Below are 19,888 nucleotides of genomic sequence, written 5' to 3'. Positions count from 1 at the left end.
AGGGTCCTTATGACCTCACTTCCACACAATCTAATAGGTGCTGTGCTGTATTGCTGCAGCAAAGAGGATGTTGGGTATCTGTATTGAGCTCTGGAAGAATATTAATATTTTATTTTCAGAAAGCTGTGATATGTAATGGGTTTGCATGTATAGTCCTGATGGTTAGATTTACATTCTGCATTTTATTATTTGTACTTGTTATTCTCTGTCCATTTTCTGGAATTGTAATGTTCAGCAATAGTTTAAAAACATGGAGTAGTGTCTCACCTTTTTGCTTAAATTGTTTTAGAATTCAGCCCATGTGCAAAACAGACAAGAAAAAATATTGCAGAACAATATCAATGGCAACCACTTTCTGAATTACTAAAATTTTATATCACTTCTACCTAGAATTAGTGCATGAAGTAACTAAATAGTTTTTTTTTCAATAAATTAACATAAATTTAGTATTTAAAACAAAATGACTTCTACAGCAAATATTTGTGCTTTATTGTTTGTTCATCATCATTAAGGTAACAACATTTTGTTATTTATAGCTGGTCTGCTTTTTGATAATCCATTTATTATATGAACCTAACCTTTGGCTAAGAAATTTCCTATCAATTCCATTTTTGTAGTGTGAAAAAATGATGTTATAGCTCTACAATTCATGAAACACTGCAGTTCTGAGAGGGAAACAAAACAGAACTTTTCCTCCCATGTAAGAAAACTAACAAAAAATGTGGCTTCAATGAATGGAGGCACAACCATATAATATAATAACCTCTGCTTCAAAAGTGTTGAACAGTTTTTTTTTAACATGTAAGAAGCCTGCATTACATCAGCTGAAACATTTTTATAGAACCATTTCATTAGAAAAACATAGCACTATTGTATCCGTCTAACGTAAAGCTGTGCTAAAATCCCTCTGCATTGCACATTATTCTGGGAATTTGACAGACGAGTTTTGTAATACCAGTATGCATATCAATATTTTACACGAAGTTGTGGCTTGTTTACAGCAATGTACCCAGATATCTAACTAATCTGACCTTATCTAACCAGGTACTGCGTGCAAAGAAGTAAATTAATGTATTCAACATTTATTAATTTATGTCTGAATTTTCTGTACTGTTATTTAACTATACAACATGGACATTAATGATATTTAATCATTACAAAACAGACCTGCAGGCCTATTTTGAATGTTTTTAGAGAAAATGAGAAACAAATAATTTTTATATTTCACACCACTGAAGGTACATTCTTTTGAATCCATGGAGTAAACTTGGACACTCTCGTGTATACACCAGGAAAGTTTGGTTTTCCACAGCCATAGCCAAAGCTAACAATTCCTGTTAGAAACCATTTTCCACTGCCTCTTTCTTGGCAAGAGAGTGGTCCTCCAGAGTCACCCTAAAATGATAAAATAAGGTTCTGTTATTTTTATTCTATGCTTTCTTGATACCATTAATCTATTTAATAGTCACTTAATACCATTTTTATATTGACCTTGCCTGCTGCATTAAAATAAATAAAAAAAATCATTAGGAGTACCTTTTGTCAGGTTATTGGGTGTAATTCATGGACACTGTACACACTGTAGGGTTAGTGTACAGTAAAATGGAAATCAAAATATGTATGTGTGTGTGTGTGTGTGTGTGTGTGTGTGTGTGTGTATAGATATATATATATATATATATATATATATATATATATATATATATATATATATATATATATATATATATGGCTCTACTTGAGTAGAAACAAACTATGAAATGATACACTTGGCCATGATGGTGAAATTTGCCCTTTTCCCCACTGTAGTTACATCCTGGAGTTGGTATATTTAATCAGAGGGGAGTATGTTCAGTTTCATTGTTGGCCAAGTGTCTCATTTCCCACATAAAAATTTTGGTAGTGTGTAATTTTTACTTAGTGACAGTTCGGTGTTGTTGTCTCTGTAAAATAAAATTCTGGTAAGTGAAAATTCTGTCTACTCAAGTAGACCCATATATAAATCTACTTATCTATCTATATCTATATATATATATATATATATATATATATATATATATATATATATATATATAGATGGATTTCAAAGACAATGGAGTAATTGGCCTTCATTAAGGAAGAGAGATATATCTGAGCAGCAAAACTGCTGGTGATAGACAGGAAGTATACAAATGAAGAATCAGTGATGTGCAACATTGTTGCTGCATTTCACTGTCAGGAATACAGAGTATCACCCCTGACCTCAGGCATTATGTTATAAAACATATACTGACATCTGTCAGTACTCAGGGTGCTCTAACATACCCGCAAGCCATCCATAGAAAGCTGTGCTGCTCACATCTGGCATACATCGCTGACTACAAATGTGTAATAAAATCCAAATGATGAGGGGTACATCAAAATGAATAATGGCCTGACGAATTATACATGTTTTTGTGAATAATATGGCTTACACCTGCACATTATGTATCCAGTTTCATTGCACCATGGTGTATGGCTTGCTGTGGCACTGTAAAGCTATGTATTATAGCAGAGTCATAAAGACCACCCCCCCCGAGAACATTTAAACAGACCTCCCAGATTGTTACTTGATATTAATATATCTTCTAAAATAAGGTTGCTCATATAATTTGTGTGTGTGTGTGTGTGTGTGTGTGTGTGTGTGTGTGTGTGTGTGTTGGGGGGTGGTATTTATCTGTATGCTTGTCATTCTTGATTACATTGCATGTAATGGATTTTTACATTTAAATCACTTTATATGTAAGTAAAGTACCACATGAGTGAAAATTGAAATTTAATACCTTTTTAAAATATATTTTTAGAGTCTAATCTTATTACATTGCATATGTTAACATATTTTTTTACAATTCCCAGTGTATCTCCTTCCCCCTCCATCATGTGAAAAAAAAACAGACTCTATCCTATGATATATAAGACATAGGGGATTCATGAAGGTACTACAACATGTATGCCTCTGTGTACACTTAGCAATACCTTTTTGGTATTCAGCAGCCACCCAAAAATGGTTCTGCACAGTGCTGTGACACAAAGACATGCAGCACCACGTAAGGATGGCCCTGCTACCATGCTGAATGCTAAAGAGACAGTCCAGCATATAGGCACAAGTTATTCAGCCATCTGATCTCTCCCACAGAACTGCCTTCAGAAGAGCATCTGCATACCAAGTGAGTCAAAGAATTACTCAGCCATGAAGATCAGCATGGCCATCTCCACCACATTGTGGTATTGGCCTTGGACAAATGTCGACATTCAACTGCTGACCATGACCACAGTATGGGAATGAGGAGGTTGGATGAGCACCTTAATAGGCACCAATATCAAGACAGGCATCATAGGTGAGGGGAATCACTAGAAACCAGGGATACATTCAATTTAAGTATCTTCACAGCACTGGCCTCAGTTTGGGGATTGGTGGTAGGGGGAATCACTAGTCACCAGGGACTAATCTATCAAGTGCTAAAACAGCATGGACATCATTACAGTGTGGTGGGGTGGAAAGGAAACACTAGACGTTAGGGATTTTAAAAATGTGCCATAAAAACAGATAGACTACTACAGTGCCCAGGTTGTGGTGGGACACAAAAGCCACCAGAGCAACTGCAAGTGTGCCATAAAGGCAGTTAAACTTTTATGGTGATCGTGGGCGGGTAACCACTGGAAAGATGACAAGTTGGACAGCGCAGTGGTGCAGCGGTAGCATTGTTGCCTCACAGAAAGGGGTTCTCTGATTCAATTTTTGGCTGGGGTGCCTTCTGTGTGGAGTCTGTATGTCCTCCCTGTGTTTATGTGGGTTTCCTCTGAGTGCTCCAGTTTCCTCCCACATTAGAAAGACATGCATCTGGAGCATTTCTCCCTGGGACTCCATGTTTGTGCTACAGTATTGGAAAGCATTGTTAGTAGCATGGCAGGTAGCATGCTTGCTTTTGATGCATAAGGCTATGAATTCTTCTTTAATGCTGTGTTGTACTTTAAGGGGAGATGGTGGTGCTACAGTCCTGAGTGTGTCCTTCTTTGGATGAGTTGTCTTGTAACTATGAATTTCTTATCACTTTTCCATCCATTCCCTATTGTAATATTACCAGCTTACCATTTTTTAATGTAGCATAGGTAATTTATTCTTCAAGGGCAGTAGGCGCTGAATTTGTAGATGAAACAATGAAATATAAAGTTGTTTGCTAGTAGCAACATCTTCATTAGTCACATATCTTTTTAATGTGGAATTATGACTTTTATTTCCTGCAAGGATAGTCCATATTGACCAATATTGGTGGATTGTAAAGACTGAAGTTTGACTGGTATTTTATGGTTGAAATTTTCTGAAATGGGCAGTTTTGTCAGTATTGGTTCATGCAATTTTTTTGACTGCTTACTGGAAAAATGTTCAAAACTTAAAACACACTCTAGCAAGTGGTGCTGTATTATATAAGGAACATAATTTAATACAATCGAGAAGGTGAATCAAAGAACACATGCATGTATGCATGGTCCTAAGAAATGTGTGCAAGGGGCCTATAGTTTGAAAACAGCGAAGGTAAATTTAATCTGGCACTGGCCAGGTGCATTTTCTTTGAATATATGTTTCAATACCATTTCAATGAATGTGAGTGTCAAGGGCAAAGAAGTTTACTCTTAATGTTAAGTCTGTTTCCATTGTGAGACTGTATTGTTTTGTTTAACAAATGAATATCAGTGTTTGTGCTATAGAATTTGAAATAAAAGTTTTAAATTAAATCCAACTATGTGTAATCATTGTAGAAGTAAAGAAGACAATAGTATATGCACTGACAGGTTTGAACAATGTTTATGGTAAATGGGGAGACATAGCCAAGTAACGGCACATGGAAAGGCTATGGGGGTCTGCTGTACGTGTGTGGGGTTTCCTATCCATTACCCTACCTTGGACCCCATTTGACTAAGATCCGACACTGGCTGAAAACATGACATAGAGTTAAAGAAATCAGATTCCAATCTGATCTGAGAGTCTTGTAGCTAAATAAACTCTTCTTTGTGCAATAAAATTAAAGATTTTACCCCGAATAATTTTTGTTTTAAAGTAGATAATGACAGCACCACTGATGTAAGTGAATCATTTTTAATAAGCAAATAGTTATCCCAAACAGATATATCAGAATTTGCTTCTCCAAAGCAGGTTGATATTATTAGGAACTGTATTACCCTGTGTTAGAGTAGTTAATTTTAATAAGCATCTACTTCTGACAATTTGTATCCAGAATATAGTTGTTTAAGGCTGAATGAATGTTAATTTAGCTGTTGCAAGGGATTTGAGTTAGCAGCATCAGGATCACACAAAGCAAGCTCTTGAAGTAGCTCTGAGGGTTTGCTCATACCTTTCAACTTCTAAGAGCAAGAAATCTGGACAAAGCCATAAGTAGAACAAAGGCCCAAAAATAGGGACAATTTTTAAATATTGCTCTTACAAACTTAGAAAGTTGATAGAATAACATGTTTTACATTAGCATGAATTTTCTGAAGGGTATGAAGTCTTTAACTCAAATGTCTGTCTTTATTTTCTGACTTCAGTCTTTAATGAGTTGGCACTTATTTGCCAGAAAACTACAATTTTATGAAAAAATGGACCAGAATTATGGGGCAAAAATATGGGGATTCTGCAAAAAAACTGTACATCTGTGTGTTATAGGTTTGTCTGTTTTATCACCAGACATTTTGGGTAAAAATTTAATTATTTTTCCTTGAAACAGTTTTTGATTATCTGCTTTTGCAGTGGAGAATAAGTGGGGTAAAATGCCCCCCATTTCTGTGTCTTCATGTTCCCACTGGCATAGATGTGAAGCTGAAGTAGTTACCTTTTTCTTCTTTTTAGATTTAGCTGATACTCCAATAGTTTTCCATTTGTATTTCATTAGCAAGCTACTGTGCAATAATGCTTACAAGATGAACCGTTCTGTATCTTAGTTCCAATTACCTAAAGATGAACTCCTGTTACTGAAACGTGCACAGTACTTAGCTGCTAAACTTCCATCACATGACACACTAAGGCACCATGATGCACCTCCTCCATGTTAGGCAAGAACCTTTCTTGAAACTTAATAACCTAATTTAGGCTATGTATACCCCAACCTATTATTATTTAGAAAAATGCACTCATTTAAGCTAAATGCAAAAATGACAATAATATTTAATTATGTTTCTTATAGAATTATTTCACAGAAATGTAGCCTATCTTTTACTTGGCACATCTTCATGTAGCATATGAGTTTATCACTTACCTTACAAGCATCTTTTTTTCCAGACATAAGTCCAGCACAAATCATACGAGGAGTTATGAGCCCATACGTCAAGTGGCATATTGTTTGGTTTACAAGCTCCACCTCAGCTTCCTGAAGAATGCTAGGTTCTTTGTCATCTATGTAAAAACAAAATTAGATCTAACTGAACTTTTCATGGGTCTCTTAATAAATGTGCTGTACTTTTTGGATATTTTCTTATTGCACTGCAAATACTGTGCTACAGTCAACTGACAGAAAGCCATAATGACAGTTAATGAAGCAACAAGTAAGTGAATGGGAAATTTGCATCAATTATGTACATATTAAAGTATCAGTTGCTACCTTACTTGCTGGCTAGTTAAAATTGTGACATTGTGCATTATCACTTGAACTAAACTGTGGTGTTTCCAAAGGGTTATTCTGATTCAGTTCAGCTCAGAATATGTGAGTTTTATGCAGTAACATTGTATGATATGGAATAGGGTTGGCAAATTATACAGCAGCATATCAGAGAGCTATATGAGCCACAAAAAGTGGTATGCAATGGGGTCAGATTCTGCAAGCAGTCTTACCCCACTTTATAGCTATAGCCACAGTCACAAACATTAGACATTTATGCATCGGTTGGTTCAGTTGAGGTAACTTACAGGACTTGGATGCATACTTGTAGATGGTGTTGTGCTTGTGACCAGACAAATCCCCTTGATTTTCTGATTAAGTTGTTCAGTGGCCAGAACTGAGCAGTTCATCAATGCTGAATTTAGAAAAAAGTCTTTGCATGACAGGAAAAAAAAACTGCTCCTACTGGAGTTTCCTGTGGTGCAGACAGCCCTACTATTACAACTATGCCTTTGTAACTAAACTATCATTCATCAGTACTTCAGCAGCCATGAAGCTCAAAAACACAGATTTGCCTAGTAAATATTTTAAACTAGTATGTTTAGTATACACATTTCCCTTGCTTAATGAGTTACTTTTAATCAACATTTAAAGTGCACTTTTAAAATTGTAACGTTTTAGAAGAAATACAACAAAATTAATTTAGGAGAATCAATATCTTTCTGACAAACCTTGAATATTTCTGTTCTCTGCCCTTGGATATACCTTCTGTTCCCTCAGTAATTAACACAGACATTAATACCATCCTCTCTACCCTTAGATTAAATTCAAACTCATTAAAATAGAGATTAAATTCAAACTCATTAAAATAGGTCATCATCCTTCTGCTTTACTAATGAAAACTATGATGCAGAAAAAGATACTCATGAAAACAAACTAGCAAACTATCTTCAGTGGAACATATACATTTGCTTAGGATGTAATTAAATAGTTATATAATTAGATTATCTTGTGGTTTTATGAAGACCTATAATATCTATGTATGAGTAAATTCAACAAAATCTATTTGGTAGAATTACAAAACTCATTAACTATGCACCAGAAAAAGAGGTACTATCACTGCAGTCTCTGTCTTCATTGGGTATAACTGAATATAATGATTTAACATTAATAGTTGCTAAGATATCTTTCACACATACTGCTAAGTCTATAATCTTTTCAATTAAGCCAAAATAATCTTTAACAAGTGAGGGAATGGTACATGCAACCTTGTCAATTTCTTCACAAAAAATGCCCACGGATTCTGCCTTGGATCCTTTACTTGCTACTAATAGCCTTAAAGGTGGGTCTAAATTTTTTTTTTGCAATTTTGGCAACCTAAAAATAGAACTGTTTCTAGCATTCTCAGTTCTAACATGCTCAGCTAACATTATATCTATGAGTTCCTCTTTTAGCTATTCCTATATACATGAATCAATAAATTTATACGATTTTTGACATCACCTCATATTCATCACTGTTTGTTACTAAATTAAGCATTTTTGCACCATAGCCTGTAACAAAAACTACCATACTCTATTTATCGACTTTTACTATTTTGATATGCTTATTAGAGTGTAATTGCTTGAGCATCATATTCTTATCTAATGTTATTTCAAAATAACATTTCTTAGGGCTTTTCAACAGCAACTCACAAATAGTTTTTTCACAGATACTTAAAATTCTTGCAATAACAGTGGATTAAATAAGCTAGGCTTTTTAAAGAAACAATATAATCTTTGATGTCCTTACCTTGCTCTGCCCCTAAAGTAACTAGGTTTAATAAATGATATTATTCTCTTAAGCTTCTAATAGCATCCACTATGTCAGTTCTTGCAGCTGAATTGAAGGAAGACCCCTTACCAAGTAATCTTGCTAATTCAAAAGAAATGCTTAATGTTAATTAATGCTTAATGTCAGTACGATGCAAAATTGTTTGAAATAAAATCACATATGCAACTGATGAAGTAGTATCACACATAAGCCATCCCTGAATGTAGAAAAGATGATATTTTTGATTAGCAGTATGGAATACTACCAATATAAATAAAGTTAATTAGACATGGTCAGTAATGTAAACATTTTATATCTGTATTTTATTTATTAATATTAATTAGTCAGGAAAGTGGACTTATCCAAAGATTGTTTTCAGCCATGATCTGAGCAAGTATCCAAAAACATTGGACACCAGGCCAGTTAGCATAAAATGGATAATTTACAATACAAAGAGTTCTGTGACAAGGTCTTGTCTCAAGTCTGTTTGACAGTGGCAGGCAATAGAGTTCAGCAGTCTATAGAACAGAATGTCTAAAATGGTTGTTCTACAGCTTCATGTTCCTTCATAACTGACTGACAATGATATTCACATGTGTTAGACGAGCAGAAGAAGCAACACATTTTATTTTCAGTCACTGTGAGGATAGATATGTGGGAACATTTTCATCTGTAAATGTTTTTAAGGTATGTAATATCATGCTTCTAATAACTTGTTCCATTGATTGGATAATAAACATAGCATAGTACTTTTTAGAGGCTCATTTTATGTAGGAAAACTTCTAAACTATTAGAATAACAGAGAATTTCAATGATACTAGTAGCCAGGGGAAAACAGTGCATTATTTACACATACTCAGTAACACTATACAGCTCATTCTAGTTTGCGAGACTGGTCACAGTATCACATTTTTGTCCAGACAAAATGGCTTGATATTGCACATTTCTAGCTTGTTGGGCTTGACTGAATATCAAATGTTGCTCCTAACAAAATGAGTTGGCATCCCATTTTAGATTAGATGGGTACATTTTGCATAGTCATCGTAGGAGCCTTGTTTCCAGCCAGTTTAAACTAACATTTCTGAATCTAGTTGTTATCATACTTTTGGTCATTAGGTGCCAAAAGAGACTAATATCCATCCATCCATCCATCCATCCATCCATCCATCCATCACCCCTTTGCCCATTTTTGCACATGAGGTTGAGGTGTAACTTCAATGCTGACAATCATCTAGAGCCAAGGTTCACATCTGATTATAAAATAACCACACAAATGTTTCAATATTTTACCAACTTTACTTGTTTTATGCATAGTGTTTTCTCATTACTTCAAAAGATTTTCTTGTGGCAAATAATCATAAAGGATAGTTATGCCTTCACAAACATCAAACATGCTATGTCTATTTTTTTTTTTTTTTTTTGTGAAGATGATTTCTTATGTTTAATTGACCATAGTCATGAGATTTAATGTCATTATTTAAGTTTGCTTCTTTTTATGGAGCTTTTTTTCTACACTAAAGAAAGTTGTGTGTTAGTTGAAACTGGTCTGCAACAGTTTGTGGTCCTATTGTTGATAGTCTTTCTATGGAATAAATACAGTTCTCTAAAAAAATGTTTGAATGCTGAATTTGGTTTAGTTTGCATTTTGTTTCTGTCCTTGTACCACAGTGAATTTTCATGTACACTTTTCTGAAGTGAGTTGAGGGCTACAACAGGTAAATCATCTTAAGTGTAGGTATTATTACATTATACTGCTCAATCTCTTAGGTTCACTTTTTAAAAGACTTGTTTAGATATGTTAATTGGCAAAACAGCCAGTGTGCTGATTTTTTTTGATAGTCAAAAGAAAAGATTATGGTTCAAGCAAACACATAACTACTTGTTGATTAACTTGAGGTACTTCTGCCTATCAACTTGCAACAGGCAAAGGACTCTCCCTAGTTCAACTTGAATATGGGTTCTCAATCACAGCCACAGTCTGTAAACCAACTCATCCACTCTACAGCACAATGAAAACAAAGTCTGTAAATTCATTCCAACTCCCCTCCTCAGGAACACCACTTCAGCACCCTCTTCAAACCCAGATGGCTCTCAGTCACCTACAGAGTTGAACAACACCTAAGATCTCTTCTTCACAAACTGGTTCAACCAGATGCCATCCTTTCTGATGCTGCCAAACACCATAATAAAATCACACCCTACAACTTCAGAACTCCACTTTAGCTTGTGTTTGGAGCAGAAAAGTATAAATAACTTTCTCAAATGCAAGTTTAAGGTCAACAAATGAAGATCGTGATATGAGTCCCTATTCCATATTAGAGTATATTGGACCTATGAATGAATATATAGCTGCCTGGGTACTAAATTTGGACTGGAGCCCATATTGACACTGTGGTAGAATGTCACATTTTTCCACAAATTCAATAAATTGTTGAGAGATTATTTTTTTCCAGGCTTTTGGCCAGAGGTCAGATATGAGACTATAATCTGTACCTTAGGCTGATGTACAATGTGGACATGTTTGAAACCAATCTATGATATTGTATTAGTTCTAAGTGTTATAGATATGCACTAGGAGCCTGAATAGGAGTGGGGATTGATTATATAAGTTTGTTTTAAGGCTTGGAAGGTAATCTACCACAAGTAAGCCCTTAGACTAATGCTTTTCTTGTTAGAGATTAATATATTAGGCAAAATAAGGCAACATTTTAACCTGCTCTACCATTTTGTAATACATGTGCTGCAAAATATATATTAGTCTGAAAACTCACAGTTATGTGCAGTAAATCAAAATTATGATAATATGCTTCTTTAAGCCTTCCTTGCTATATCACAGAAGGGGTATATGTCAAAGAACTTACACAGCTAGGATTAATTAGCTATTAGTTAATGAGACAAAAAATTTACAAAAGTCATGACTGCCCCAGAGATTGAAGCTAAGAACAATATTATTAACAGAAGGCACATTGCTTATTTGCCTCTATTCCTTGGATCGGCATTCCTTAGGAAGAAAAGGACAAAATGTAATGAAGAATGTGATGGTCAAGCAGTACAGCCAGAAAGAGTTTTCGAGGGAGTGAGGTGACGCTTTCACGAGATGTGTGTCCTAGTCTGCAGCAGTGTTCACAAAGTATCCAAGGCTTGTGTAATTCAGAAACAGGGAGTGCATAAGGTACATGGCGTAGGCTGTACAATCCAAAGAAGATGTGGCGATAGATGCACTGAGAAGTAATCTGTGAAGGAATCTGGTGAGGATAGGAGTAGTGTTAATAACAAACTCAGTGTATGTTATCTGGAAATAACAGACAGGAACTGTTTGCACTAGCTAGTGGGACAGTGAACAAATAAAGAACAGATAAATACCAAAAGGTAGCAAAGATAAGGGCACATTTGATTGAGGGGTGTTGCAGACTTGTTAGTCACTCATTAGTGTCTTTTCCTTTCTGTTTTTACTTCTGAATGAGCATTAAATAAGAGGTATGGATGCAACTGGATGCCAATCTTTAATTTTCCCATGAGTCCTCAAGCAAGGCGGCATGTGAAGAAAAAAAAGTAGACTGGTTGATGAATTCTGACCATACTGGACATGTATAAATGGATATATCATGCGCTATGGAATGGGACTCTTGTGGATATTTTTTACATACTGTTGTGCAGCTTTTCTCTCCGGGCCTCCGCTCAAAAAGGGCTCTAGATCAGTTGGACTTTACTAGTCAACAAATGTCAAATAAATTATATTTTTCCTAAATATTTGAAGCATGCCTGGTTATTGGTGTGCACTTTGAGAGGTAAAACAGTTCACAGACTAAGTACCACTGTGGCAAAACCTGCTGGACTTCGTTGGGAACATGGCATGGAGCCCAACATGGTGGGATGAAGTTCTGTCACTGCCTACCTGTCTTATCAGTATTTTGCAGTTTGCTACAATTCAGACTAGCTATATGATCTAACAAAATTGATGTGGAAAGAGGATTGACATACAATCAACCAGAGAAATTGATGGAGAGCTTCTTGGACAGAGTGATGATGAAAACAAATCCTCAAATTGCTTAACCTGACTCCTTAAAAACATAGGTGTTTCAGGGTTGGCTGAGAAAGTAACAAAGGAAGATTGGCATATTAGAATGATATGTTGAATATGCAAGAAAAGTTAAAGATTAAGCAGGAGAAAATCAGGATGGAACAGAACCAGGTTCGCAATTAAAGGAGGAGCTGAATATAAAGGTCAAACTTGATGATATAGAAAATAGGAAGAGAAGGGGAAGTGTCATACTGGCGAGAATTACTGAAGAAATACAATGAATGAAATACTGAAGAAGAATCTATATTCCTTTATAGAATCTAAGCTGTTGCTAACAGCCAGTGCTCCTTACTTCTTTGGACTGGGAGGTAAGACTATATACACTGAGTGGGTAGATCCCACTTGAATAAGTCTAAGTGCCTAGACAAGTTATCTGTAAATGTGTGTATTTATTTATGTAAGTATGTATTTTTTATTTATTTTGCATGTGTTATCCAGGTTTATATACTAGTTCAAAGACCTTTTTCAGATACACTGTCATATATTAGAAAGGCCTTTGACATAGTGGAATGGGGTGGAATATACAGCAACCAATATTACATGCACTGTAATCAAAAAAATTAATTTAGGATTGACATAATTTGTATGACACATTGTACCTTAGTGTAAGCAGGATTAAAACTGAAGAAATGGAAGTCGAAGAGTAGAACAAAAGTATGAATAAAACATGTATGAATAGAAGGTATAAGATTAGGAAGTGAAATAAACAATAGGAACAGAATACATCACATTTAAGCTGTAGAGGTAAAAAAAAAAAAAAACCAGGAGGCTAAAGAAAAAAAAGTAAAACTGGTTAACATACATAACAAGAGGAGTGTAGGGGAAGACATAGGTAAGAGGTAAGGTAAGTGTAGGTGAGAGTTAGGTACGAGATACAAAAGTAATTGGGAAGATGTTCATGAGATGTAGATAAAAACAGAACTTTTGATTACAGTAAGGGTTAGATTAAAAACAGAACTTTTGATTACAGTAAGGGTAAGTGAATTTTCATTTGATCTTTACATGATTGCATGACACCATTACATCCTTTCTGGCTATTCAGTCACTGAGACTAACTATAATCTAAAAAGTGAAAAAACAGCAAAGGGAAAACTGAAGGTCTCAGTCTCTTCTTAAAAACACATTTATTGATAAACTTTATCTACTGTGTTTATCAATAAATTTTGTGTTTTTAAGAAGAGACTGTGACCTTCCATCTTCTTTTTGCCATTTATTCACTAACTATAAAGTGTTATGACAGTTTAGCAACCTCTCCTAAGTCTTCATTGAGTTTCATTATCCATGTTAAAGTAATTGAAACCTAATTATAGAGCACATACAGTTGTTTTTGCCACATTAATTTATCATTGATTTAAATTAGTTTACAAAGGTGATCTGTCACAGTTTTAGGGTTGGTAGCCTGGAATGCAACAGATAAAGCTACTAAGAGTGTTTATGTTTACCCTTTTGTCAGCGACGATGTCAACCTCAGTTATTGACTGAAAAGCAATGAGTCCAAGTCCATCACTATGTTTAGTGTAGTTGTATAGCTCTGATACAGAACTATAGCACTGTTTATCCAATGTATTGCTTAACTATCATACCAGCCAGCTTATGAGTTTTGTTAACTATTTCAAATCACACATTTGAATTCAGTTCCCTGGACTTGCTCACATTATAATCCTTAGGATATTTACAGCTCCATTCCCTGTGATACCTTCTACTGTGCATAATTTCTATTGTTTGCATCATGACACCTATGCTGATGGTTCTGGATTGTGCATGCACATCATTAAAACAAACAGCTTATGAGTTTGTCACAATTTATGCACTGCCACACACGTTATAGTCCTGTGTACACTCATTCTTTAAAATGGTCTGTTTAACATGGCAAACTCATTACAGTCTCCAGAGGACATAAAAGCAATTGGACGTGAAGGTATGTGTTTGCCATTATTTCATATAATATTTATCTGTTGTCACTGAATGAATTCGGATGGATGAGGTTGAAGCACACTGTATCTTTTTACCATTGTGCTTCTGTACTTCTGCCTTTGTTAATTGATGCTATAAAATAAAAGTGCTACTTTAATAATAGAAAACAAAGTGGTGCTCTATACTGGGGTTGGCTATTTTTTTTTTTTTTTTTTTTTTTTTTAAGACTTAGTAATCTGTGATAGCATGGGATTCATGGAATACTAGGATATCTTTCATTCATTTGTTAAACTATTTTTTAGGGAATTTTTAGGTATCAGCTTCATCAGACAGAGTGATGCTTGATCTGATGGTGGAGTAGAAACAAGATATTATTATGCACTATAAGATGGGAAATGTAAAATAATCTTCTCAGGTGGTCTGAATTATCCACAATATTTTCCAGCAGTCATGTGTTGCAATAAAAAAAAAAAACATTTGTAAAGTTATTTTAATGAAAATGTAGCTGCATTAAGATGATCTAACAATAACATTCTGACATTTGTGCACTTTGCAGTGAGTTTGTATACTCAGTACAGAAATGTTTTCCCTCACCTGTTTCTTGTCTTCTTCCCCAGCCAGTTACCCAGCACTTCTCACCACTGCGAATATACTGCGACTGGGAAGGAATGCAAATTGGTTGAATCACTGAACTCATTGTATCAGGCCAAGTCGACTTGAGTTGTAATATTGCTATATCATAGTCAAAGTTTTGTGCATTGTAGTATTCATGAACAATGATCCTTTTGATATCTGAGATGAATCTGGCATGCCCTTGACTGTGCATTCCTAAATAAGCTTTCCATTGTGTAGGGTCAGACATCCTGCAGACAAAAAGTAATGATAAAGCCATAGCATTCATATTGCTCATGCGAGGTAGCTATTTACAAATACTTTGATAAATGTAATAATGGTGTTCAGGATACAACAAAGGCAGAAGGCAAAAGACAATGAATAAGTAACTTGTTTACGACTGCAACAATTTTAGTTATGGGCTGACAAATTCATAGGATAGTAAAATTCATGTCTGGCATGCCATCAAACAGGTTCCTATGGCAATCATTAGAAATGAATCTAGACGTATCAAGTGTGTGTCTGAGACAAAGAAGTCTGTAGAGAAACTAAATAAAAAAAAAAAACAAGAGAAATAGTGCAGCAAATATAAACATCTCTCTACCTGTCTGCATGAAAACAGTGAGCTGCACTCAGCAACCATCCCTTTGAAATTACCGATGCACCACAGTAGGCTGTTCCACCAAAGTGAAGACTCACTTGCCAAGGCCATTCACCCTCTCCTGCATCTGTGCCTCCAACAATGCGATTTGCAACATACATCTTGCTGCCACAACCTTCACAAGAATAAAACAGCATTTGCAACATTTCAGTACAGAACTTTTAAAATAACTAATAATAAAACACACACACACAGATACACTCACATATCACAGGTAAAAATTATGGTAGTGTGACTTGTGTTATTTAAAACTGGATTTTTTTCACAATACTGCATTAGTAATTCATTGCTCACATCCATGAGTGGCCTTTCCAGAAGTATATTTCAGAATCTCTTGGGGAAAACAGGAGATGAAACATAAAATCCCTTGTAGTTCACAACTAGTCTAGATCATCAGGAAGTAACTACAGTACAACAGACTGAACTATCTTTATAAATCCATTAAAATGTTGGTGTTTGGTTATGATAGTGGCAACCCAGATGTTATGCCATGAGGCTAGGTTTCTGAACACGGCCTACTCAGAGTGAATTTATGACACTTACTGGACTATTTTTTTTTCACTCAGCAGCATATCTACTATGCTTCTAGTTGGCTGCTTAATGCTTGCTCATGGTTCAAACGTTTGTAGAATGTGGTTTAAATGTGCCACTAAATTTTCTAGCAGATAGCACTGATTCAGCTTGGCAGTTGCATAATAGATTAGGTAGAATTAGGGATAAATTAGATACCGGTCATTATACTGACTGTATAACAACAACCAGAGTCTAAATTCATACCACTCAATGTCATTTTTCATCCCTTCTGAAGATATAACTTTTGGAATGTTTACTTGTAAGTTGTAACTCGTCTCTGCCAATGCATGGCAATTCATTTGAATGAAAGTAATGCTGTTCTGATGCACTGTTACTCAGTTAATGAGCCCTGACCCAAATTTGGATCACAAGAATAATTTAAAACATCATAAGCAATCTCATATGTGAATCATTCTGATCATTTTTATGTTACCAGTCTCATACATATAGTTTAATAACCTAACACTTCATATGCATTCCAGCCCTACAAAACAATATGTACATGGGGCCCGTCATACTGTGTTCCTCTCTCTCTCTCTGTCTGTGCAGCCCTCCCTGCAGTCTGCAGAAGTAGGCATGCATGGTTCCGCTGAAGATCGAGAGACACAATATAACCAAGCTGTGATGTGCCCTTTGCTACTATAACTGCTTTTCCATGAGCCCAAAAAATAAGAAGGATATTAATTGTAGAACCTATCTTCCCTGAGCTGAAGCAAGTCAGGGCAGACAGTTACAGAAGAAGGAGAAGGAGACATAAAAACTCACTAACTCCATGTTAAGGAAGAAATGACAGAACCCAAATGTGTTTACTATCTCCTGCACAAAACCTACCTAGTAAATTAATATCAAGTACATAAAACATAATTACTGGATTTAAAATAGTTCCTCTGGGATCTTTGATAAAAAAAAAAGGAATGTCCTAAAGTACTTTCAAGTGGAAGAATTTAGAACAGGGTTCTAACTTCTTGTCATTGTTTTCAAGAATCCTTAGTCTGTGAAACCTATGGGCACCCAGACTATTCATTCTGTCTTATTGCTGGCTTCTTAAATATTTGAACAGCATCTGAAAGTTGCCTGTTATTTATAGGGAAATATTTCTGTTTGATTTTAACAAACCAAAAAAGGCACAGCACTGTTGCAAGCTGGAAGTTCAATCTTTGCTAAGCACATCAATAAAAGAGCATTTTTTGCCATTTGGATGCAACATTGCCTAACCAGTTTCACATCAATGTTGCGAGTGCTCAGCATTTGAAATGTCTGAAAATTGTAGTGATCTGTGAACACCTTGACTCATGTTCTTTGCTTTAACGTGTGCATAATGGAATACTCAATGTAAGCAAGAAACAAAAATAGTGTTAAAACTGTAGCAGACAGAATGAGACACAGTGGTGCACAAAGGTTTGGTCACAGTTTAGCAGCTGACAGATAGTGTTACCTATAACCTTCACATACACCTTTTCTTTTCATCATTCTTTTGTTTACTTGTAGCTTGAACTCTGAAAATCAGTGCAGATTACACAGGTTTGTCATATTTGCTTAATTATTGTAAGTATACTGTCCTTGTTGTAATGGATGTGATTCTTTCACTAAGATTGGTAACTTATTTTAATGGAACCATGTGTCTAAAAATGTTTTAGTATAAGGGGTCAAAATCTTTGTATTGTCTGCTTCAGCTATTTTTGGGTCATGACTGGCTGCCAGTGTTAGGAAGATGGACCTGTTAAAAAAGGGCTGATGCTGACCATTCTAGTAGTTATAGGGCAGTAGTTAAGGGTTATAGCAGTAAGGCAGGATGCCAAACTGATAGAAAAAGTGACTACTTTTGTGAAGGGAATAATAATAATAATAATAATATTAATAATAATAACAATAATAATAATATCCCCAGCTCAGTCATGGCTTCCAGGTATTTCAAACAATCAAAAGTAAATTTAGCTTTGATTGCTATAATGTCAATGAAAACTTAAAAAGCAGTAACATGTTATCCACTGCAAAGAAGGACAGAGACAGAAGGTAGTAAGAAAGGTAAACAGTAGCAGTCTAGTTACACAGAGGTATAGTACAAACCACTGATGATACCGAGTGTGGTTTCTAATCCAAATGGAGTTTCTGATTAACCTCTATGAACAGCAACGATTAGCATAAAGGACCGCGCTGAGACAGTAGCTGAATAAACAGCAGTAGAGAAGAGGTATTTAAATACCAAACTTTAAGGTGATACATGTATCAGGAATTTTACTGTCAGTGTGTATAATGGGGGATGAATACTGCCACGCAAACTTCATTATTACTAGGATATCTCTCAGTACATGTGCACCTGGTTATTGTCTGTCACTCTGATGTCGGACTTGGAATAATGAAGCAATGGCTGTGCTCAGTGCACTTTTTTTCTTTTTCTTGATGAATTGGTGATTCATGTCAAAAATGAAATTACTAGGACTGTAACTGTGTAGCATGTATTTAAGATTACTGCACAGACAGCATGGGAAAAAAATCCCGAAGCAATTAATGGAAACCTTACGTAGCCAGTCAACACTTTCTGTCACCCCACCACATACACAGCCACCACCCTTTTTTAATTTCTCCAAGTGTTTTGGGTTTCTAATACTATGAAGGGAATGGACCCCATTCCTAAGTCAAAGTACGATTAAAGTTCATGAAATTAGTATTGTTTCAATCATTGATTTCATCCAGAAGTGCTCTTCTCAGCACCTGCAATGTGCCCAGTAATGACTCCTTCTGCATTTCGTATAGGGTTACATGTATTGGTAACATATCTAAGTAGAAGTGTAGATTATTTTTTATAAGACCCATTGCTCCTACTACTATTGGAACTGTCTGGGTATCTTTCTTCCACATTGCTCTTGTTTCTGCCTGCATATCCTGATATTTTATGACTTTGTGTCTCTCTGTATGCAAGACACTGTAGTCACTGGGTGTGGCAATTTCAATGATCAATGCTACTTTTGTCTTCTTTTCATGGACCACTATATCTGGTTTTCTAGCATCTACCTTTTGAACTGTTGGTAATGGGTGATCCCATGTGATGTAGACTTTGTAGGTTTTGTAGCTCATGTTCCAGTGTTTTTCAGCCACTTCAATACCATAATGTTTGCACAATCCCCAGTGCAACACTTGCCACATTATTATGTCTTTCAGTAGAGTCTTTCTGCCATTAGTATGTCACACCCAGCAATGAGGTGTGCAACTGTTTCCAATTCTGTTTTACAAAACCTACATTTGTCTGTTTCTCCCACATGTTCAATAGACTTTGTAAACCAACGTGTACGTAGCCCACTATCTTGTGCTGCCAATATTAACCTTTCATCTCTTGGTTTGAATTCTCATCTCTTTAACCATTCCTGCATTCATTCTTGATCAACATGAGTTTTTTTCCAGAATGTGTCTATACTTGCAAGTATACTTATGTATTTTGCTTATTTCTTGCCTTCTCATCTGGTTCTTCACCTTATATTCTTTCTTTTGTTTTTTTGGCACATTCAGTTGCTGCCTGATTTTTATCTACTTCTAGTTTGATTTCCATTCCTGCTTGACGCCAATATGTTTCTGCTAGATTAAGCAGAGAAGTCATCTTAGATTTATTCTCCTCATGTTTCAAAACTTTCA

The 19,888-nt window shown here is 35.5% G+C and overlaps 1 protein-coding gene across 1 annotated transcript in view; it reads right to left on the bottom strand.

Annotated features, from left to right (window-relative positions):
* Positions 1-488: 488 nt before the first annotated feature.
* The window catches only part of TMPRSS7 (transmembrane serine protease 7), a 616,461-nt gene continuing 597,061 nt past the window's right edge, over positions 489-19,888 (bottom strand). The window contains exons 15-18 of the mRNA XM_044072510.1: positions 15,632-15,803; positions 15,010-15,278; positions 6,270-6,406; positions 489-1,395 (exon numbers count right to left, since the gene is read on the bottom strand). Coding sequence (XP_043928445.1) covers positions 1,225-1,395; positions 6,270-6,406; positions 15,010-15,278; positions 15,632-15,803 — 749 coding nt within the window. The 3' untranslated portion in view covers positions 489-1,224. The remainder of the gene's footprint in view (positions 1,396-6,269; positions 6,407-15,009; positions 15,279-15,631; positions 15,804-19,888) is intronic.

This window comes from Protopterus annectens, chromosome 5.part0 (genome assembly GCF_019279795.1).
Source record: "Protopterus annectens isolate FY-2018-M chromosome 5.part0, PAN1.0, whole genome shotgun sequence".
Taxonomy (NCBI): domain Eukaryota; kingdom Metazoa; phylum Chordata; order Ceratodontiformes; family Protopteridae; genus Protopterus; species Protopterus annectens.
The sequence above is the reverse complement of the archived record's forward strand: the minus strand, read 5'-3'. Positions and strand labels throughout refer to the sequence as shown.